The sequence below is a fragment of the Egretta garzetta genome, unplaced genomic scaffold, assembly GCF_000687185.1.
Source record: "Egretta garzetta isolate BGI_Z169 unplaced genomic scaffold, ASM68718v1 scaffold117, whole genome shotgun sequence".
In the NCBI taxonomy this organism is placed as follows: Eukaryota; Metazoa; Chordata; class Aves; order Pelecaniformes; family Ardeidae; genus Egretta; species Egretta garzetta.
In genome coordinates this window covers 2,182,468-2,189,347 of record NW_009260479.1, presented here as the reverse complement: position 1 = coordinate 2,189,347, position 6,880 = coordinate 2,182,468, and the positions used below count along the sequence as shown (strand labels likewise).

Genomic DNA, 6,880 nt, shown 5'->3' with positions numbered 1-6,880 from the left:
ATGACTTGTGCTCCAGACCCCTCACCAGCTTTGTGGCTCTCCTCTGGACATGTTCCAGCAATGCAACATCTTTCTTGTAGTGAGGGGCCCAAAAGCGTGGATGAAATGGATCTTCAGCCTACTGGAGGCATGAATGAGATGGAAGAAAAAGTGTACCAGATCTGCTTGGGCACCTTTATTTGTGAAGTGAGCTGAAACAGTCTCAGAGCAGAATTCCCCAAAGGAGCCATGGTTCACTCAATAGCTGCGCGTTTTGCTCCAAGCTCTTCCACCAACCTTTATCCTCAGTTCCTTATTTTCCATGAAAGCTTGAAGGAGGAAACCCCCAGCCTTTGCCAAGGAAAAGAGCCCTCAGGCAAAGCACCCACTTCCTCTATATTCAGGGCCACTAAAGAGGACCACCATAGCAAGTCCTTTAAAAAGCAGTGCCAGAGAGAAGATGGCACCACAGGCAGCCCCTCTTGGTGGGGCGTTGTGTCATGTCACTGATTTTTTCCAAAACTCTGGCTTCCTCAAACTGCATATCTGTGGGATACTTTGATCCATGGAAAACAGGCAGGCACAACAAGGAGAAGAAACAAAGCCTGCTTTAAAAGCTTCTTGAGACTACCAGAAAATAACCTTTGAGCTGTATACAGACAAAGCTGGAACACCACCACTTCTGGGCTTCATCTGTACCAAGCCAGTGGTAAAAGAAAGTGTTCTTGAGGGACAGGAGGTAAGGGGAGGGGAAGCACAGGAAAAGCACTTTTTTTTCTTCATAGTAGAAGACAAAAGTGGTCCTAAACTGTTTGAAGAAATGAATGGATACAGCAAGAAGGAATAGACTAGAAGAGAGTAGAATAGGCCTGATAGTTCCCAGAAAGATTTGCACTTTCTTCTAAGACATCAGCTGCCACAATGTCCCTCAGTTTCCTGGAACATACAAATTAACGCAGTCCTACACTGCAGCCCGATGGCAAAATTTTCCAACCACAAAGCATCATGACACACTTTGATTCAAAGCCGCCAGCACTAAGGTGTAAATTCTGCTGCTTGTTAGACATCCTTGCTCACTGTTTCTTCCAACGCATCTTCTTTTTTTTTCTCAGCTGTGTCACAAATTTAAAAACAAAAAAAAAATTAAGAGGAGTGTTTTTAAGAGAGGGTGAGAAGATCACACTAGACAGTCAAGAGAAATCACTCCTTCTTGCAAGCGTGAGATCGTTTTCAGTGCTGCATCTGCTCTGGCTTTCTCTTTAGCGAGCACAGTACTCTCTTGCAAGTCTATCCGATGCTTAGCAGGAGGGTTGGACTAGATGCTCTCCTGAGGTCCCTTCCAACCCTTGCCATTCTGTGATTCTGTGTCTCACCTGGATGAAGTTTACAGACTCACATTGCTGGAGACAGGAGAGGGAAAGGGAAGAGAAAATGTTGCCTGCACCCTGGCTTCTGATTTCTCTCTTTTTTTCCATTAAATGAAAACCATCGTATTTTCTCCAGCGAGAGCACTGTTGAACACCAGTGACAGCATGCGGCGCCTGAGGACAAGCTATAGAGGGAGATAGAGGAAGACAAAAAAGGAAAGGAAAACCAAGGATTGGCAGTGACCTCTTGAGAGGTGGTGGTGTCCTGCAAATGGAGACCCTGCCTGTCCTCAGTGCCGGCGCAGCACTGGGTTGCCTTCAGCTACAGCCGACTGCAGGCCCAGCTAGAAGCGAGTGGTCTTCGTGTACTCATTGTCTTGGCCACCAACTTTTCCTTTCATGTATCCATTTTCAGAGCTGCTGCTGGCATTTTCACAGACCTAATGAAAGGGAAAAGAGTTTAAAAGCAAAGAAAGACCCGTTATGAGCTGATGGCAGCCTTCTCTGAGACACGCAGCCTTTGGCAACCTGGCTTCCCATTCACTGCTCGCTCTCTGGGCCCCCATGGACACCCTTCTCCCAACAAAAGTATTGGGGTGCAATTCTGCCCTGTCCCATGGGCCATGGGGTGCTGGGAGCTACGCGAGACTGAAAGTCAGAGGACATGGCTACAGGGTACCAGCCCTTCCCTGGTAGCTGGCTGCTCCTGGAGTTCTTCCATTCCAAGGACAGGAACAAAGGGATGACCAAGATGGGCAGGGTTATGGGGCCTTCAACCATCCCTCTGCAGTGGGGGAGCCCCACTCCCCACCCTCCCACCACTGTAAGCCCTCAAAGAAACCCCCAGCCCCAACCCACGCAATGCCAACGGCCTCCTGCAGCAGTGGCACCCCATGTCCCTGCCCAAGAGGCAGCACAGGCACTGCCGGGCACCCACCTCAGCTGGGGGGTGACTGCTCCCTGTGTCATCCACCAGCTCAGTGCCGCGGGTCTCAGGCAGCAGGAAGCAGAGCAGCCCCCCCACCACGGGAGCACTCCCAAAGATGGCCATGGGGATGGCCCGGTGGTACTGGCCCAGGAGGCGGATCAGTGGGGCCATGATCCCTGCCACCCGTGCCGACATCGAGCACAGCCCCACACCGGTCTGCCTGGGGAAGCAAGGGGCAGTGGGAGGCATGGGCAGGGCTTGGCTCACCCAGGTCACCATGGGACCGAGTGCAGCCATGGGGACAATTGGGCTCTTGCCCCACCACCACCGCCACTAGCCGTGGCAGAGGGAAGATGTGATGCATGAGGAGACCTCACCTGATGACCGTGGGGAAGAGTTCTGCAGAGTAGACGTAAGAGGTGGAGAAGGATGCTGAGGCGGTAAACTTGCCAATGATGGCCAGGATGGTGCTTGTCCCTGGCTGGTCTGAGAGGAGAAGGAGAGACCACTGCTGTGGGACAAGGGACACCCCAGCACTGCTCAGGGATGGAGGCTGGGGATGCACAGCAACAACTGTGTCGCCTGCAGGGAGCCATCACCTCTGAACAGTGCCTGAATGTGGACCTAGGAGCAGCTCTGGCCCAGGGCCACCTTCAGTGCATTTTGCATCCGTCATCTCACCTCACCATGTACTAATTTTCCTAGAGACACCTATGCTAACAGGTGCCCTAGCATGGCCAGCTCTACCCTCCGCTATTGCAATCAGCAGGCAAAGCTTAGCTGATCAGAACGGGCCTTGGGGAGTTGACCAAGTCCCTTGTGGCCATGGCACCAGGGTCTGCCCAAGCCCTGAGAGATGTGAGCCAGCCTGGTTGGGAGGACAGGACCTGCATCAGCAAGGGAAGGGCTGGGGCTCTGTGCCTCCCTGTCCCAGAGGTTGTCCTCTCAGGATGGGAAGAGGTTGTTCACCTTCAGGGATGCCAGTGATGATCAGACACACCAGGCCACTCAGCAGCAGGAGAACAGCCTGGGTTTTCTTCCTCCCGAACCACTGCAGCATGAAGATACAACCAACCCGGGCTGGGATTTCCACCGCTCCAAACGCAAGCTGTGTCAGGTAGATGTCCAGACCAAAATTTGTCACATTCAGACTCAGCCCATAGTAGACAAGGCTGTTCACAAACCTGAAAGCCAGGCAGGGTGACACTGAGCATATCTATTGGCCATCAGCAAGTACAATATTGATCTCCATGACAACATTTTAACCAAGCCACAGCATTTCCAAGGAGGCATAAAACCAGATCAATACCACAGGACTGTCAAAGCCGGAACAGCTCTAACCTTTCCCACAAACCGCATAGCATCTTGAATAGACAGAAACAGAAATATTCATCAATCCCACACAAAAACCATAAGCTGAATTTACAGTTATGTCTAACCATCAAATAACCATCAAACTCTTCCGTTCTTCACCTACAAGTTCAGAAAGAGAGGGCCAGAGGATGTCTTACCAGGCGCACGACATGATTAAAGTCAGCTTTCGGAGGTGCTTCTTCCGAAAGAGATCCAGAGTACTTCCAGACTTGGTCTGTGTCTCAGGCTTCAACTTCAAAATGCAGAAAGCCAACGAGTCAAACCCGGCAAAGGAAACCCCTGGCTACTCCTTTTCCATCTGCAGTCAAGGAAAAGCCTCAGCAGGATGGACTTGTGACCCCCAACAGCTCTGGGAGGGAAGGTGGCCCAGTGGGGCTGTGTTCCTGTGCTCTGGGTGCCCAGCGTGGTGGTGTGGTGACTGAGAGGTTCCTCAGCACGAACATTTCCCCAGCATAGGGACTTTGGGGTGGGTATGTCCTTTGGGCATTTATACATGGAAACCCACAGATTAAACAGAGACCTCGTGCTCTCCCTCAGCACTCCTGCCATCCTCACAGAAGGAAAGCCAGGGAAGCATCTGGGTCCTTTCCACATCTCAGGGTGGATTCCAGAAAGCTCCAGGCTGAGCCTCAGCAGAAGCCGTGCCTCTTCCCTGACCTTGTCTCTGTGCAACACAGCTGAAGCTGGAGGCCCCCACCCTCCATCCCCAAATCATCCCCAGGGGGCATGGGAAGCTGTTTATCAGGTGGCCTCAGCTCCAATGGCCGCTCCAAACCCAAGTACAGCGGGAAGTCTCTGAAGACAACCAGTGGTTGTCCCATGCCATTACGGGTACCTGCTCAAGGAGCCCTGGTGGGATGGTGCGCTTGTTGATGGATGCTGCCTTCTGAAGGAGCTTCTTAGCCTCTTCTATTCTGCCTTTTGTCACCAACCACCGAGCCGATTCCGGCAGCACCCTGCCAAGGAGGTGAAATCAGGAGATGCTACCGTGACCTGCTGAGCTTTCCCATAGCCCATCTCCTTCCAACCACATACAGCAGGCAATGAAATTCACATGTGATGGAAAGGGTCTAGATACCCTCCCTTTAGGCTTCAAAGTCTACATTTGAAGACCTGAAGCAAAGCAGGTGCTGCCCACAGGGGCCAGTGCCCCAGGGAGTCGTGCTGAGCTCTGCAGAAGCCCCTCCAGCACCTGCGCTATAATGGGAAAGACCCAGCCTGCTCCTGAGCTGCTGCCTCCTCACTGCCACCCCTCACACTTGCTGCTGTCGTGTCTTCAAGAAGCTCTGCCCCGCTCCTGCTTACCAGATGTAGAAGAAAAGGGCAAACATTGGAGCAGATCCTGCAATCTCCAGCAGCCTCCAGTTGCGAATACCGTAACTCAAACCAGCCAAAAGCATCTGTCCGATGGCAAAACAGCAATGAGAAAGAAGCACTGCCTTTGGCCGGGAGGAGACACCAACCCATTCTGTAGCTGAGAAGAAGAATGAAGGTTCAGAGACATCCATGCAAATGGTTTTCCCTGATGCAAACAGGTTGTTTACCCTGGAGAAGAGCTCTCCTGGAGGTGATGAGACCAGCAGTCCGAGCTCTGGCATCAGCCACACATGCGGGTCACCTGTGTTTAATGAGATGCATCACCTCTCCTTATAGTCAGGGTGTCCCAGTCCTCTACAAGAGGACATGAAGTTCAGGTATGTCACCTCTTTGCTCTCAGCATCCACAGAGCCCCTCCCTGGGGCAGAGCTGGGGCCCACATTGATCGTATGCCAGAGCCACTGGGCTCTCTCTGCACTGACCTCCTGATCTGGGGGGTTGTCCCCTTACCCTCCATTGAGCACTGGCATGGGAGAGATACTCTCCGTAGCTCTCTCAAGGTTGAGGAGATGGCAAAGTGCCAAAGGGCAGCACAGAGCAAGACCTGCCCTCACCACGGTGTTTTTCGACTCATGCATGATTTCTTTACAGACCTTTCCTCTTGCATCTTGAAAGGCCCCGTCTGTCTGCCTGCCTCAGGGCATGGGCATCCTACTCACCCAAGGCCAGTATCGTCATGGTGACCCCTGACACCGTGGCCCCCACGACACATCTGAAGGCCATGTACACATAGAAGTGGGGCACAAAGGCAATTCCTACACCAAACAAGCCCTGGAGGAAGATGGAAATCAGAATGACTGGCCGACGGCCGATCCTGAGGAGGAAGAGGAAAGACACAAATGGTATTTGGAGAGACCTCATGGAGATGGGGAGGAGTCCCACGGGTGACACAGCGATTGCATCGCCCTCTCTTGGGGGTGATGAGGCTCAGACTGGACTCCTGGTTGACATGTGAAGCACCCTGCGCACACACCGTGCCCTTCTCCCTTCCACCCCCCCTGCCCCCCGCCCTGTGGCCACATCCTCACGGGACCTGAGGACTTTGGTCAGGGTCCCTGTTAGAGAGGAGCAGTGACAAAACGCGCAGGGTGCAGTGACCAGCCAGGCTGGGAGCAGCAGTTGGCTTCGCATAACCCCGGGACGGGCGGTTGTGTCTCCTCACCTGTCACTTAGTGGCCCAAAGATCATGGCTCCTAGCAACAGCCCCAGCATGTAGATGGACTGGGAGACGTCGTTCAGGTCCTTCCTGTCACACACCAGGTCAAACTGGAGGAAGGAAACACGGACGCTTTTGTTCTCGACAGGCTCCAGGTGCTTTCTGATCCCACCCCCAAGGATGTGAGTCTCCATAGTGTGCACCTAGCAGTCGTGGGACAAGCCTGTCCGGGCATTCAACGGTTGGTGCCCCTCTACCAAGCACTGGGACCTGCCAGACTCCCCTCCAGCCCAGGTACCCCCAGGGGAGCATCCTGGTTGGCAAGTTTTGCATAAAGTGGGACTTGGGGCAGAAGTCCCAGCACCTTGCTTCTCCTAGACTGCCTCCCCTCCCAAAGGAAAAAGGATGAGTGCAACACTGATTCCCAGGCAAAGCAGTTTCTGTTAGAGATGTTCTGCAACTGCTGGCATCCAGAGGGCATCTACAGAAGTAGTCACATAAGGAAGAGCACGTATAGGAAATACAGAGAGGTCAGAAAGCATGGGAAGAAGTTTAGCGCTGCTCACTGGAGCACTGTTGGTGTTGCTGAAGCTCCTGGTGACTGTTAGATGTGTGGCTGTGCGAGCCCTCCTCTCCCCATCAAACCTGGTACCTCCACACGGAGCAAGGAGTGGTGAGGAACTCCGGCTGTTTGCAGCA

The 6,880-nt window shown here is 53.1% G+C and overlaps 1 protein-coding gene across 1 annotated transcript in view; it reads right to left on the bottom strand.

Annotated features, from left to right (window-relative positions):
* Positions 1–1,690: 1,690 nt before the first annotated feature.
* Positions 1,691–6,880, bottom strand: part of LOC104130987 (solute carrier family 22 member 13) — an 8,393-nt gene continuing 3,203 nt past the window's right edge. Inside the window, exons 4-10 of the mRNA XM_009644095.1 lie at positions 4,954–5,122; positions 4,484–4,604; positions 3,786–3,880; positions 3,244–3,458; positions 2,652–2,760; positions 2,284–2,494; positions 1,691–1,786 (exon numbers count right to left, since the gene is read on the bottom strand). Of these exons, the coding sequence (XP_009642390.1) occupies positions 1,691–1,786; positions 2,284–2,494; positions 2,652–2,760; positions 3,244–3,458; positions 3,786–3,880; positions 4,484–4,604; positions 4,954–5,122 (1,016 nt within the window). The remainder of the gene's footprint in view (positions 1,787–2,283; positions 2,495–2,651; positions 2,761–3,243; positions 3,459–3,785; positions 3,881–4,483; positions 4,605–4,953; positions 5,123–6,880) is intronic.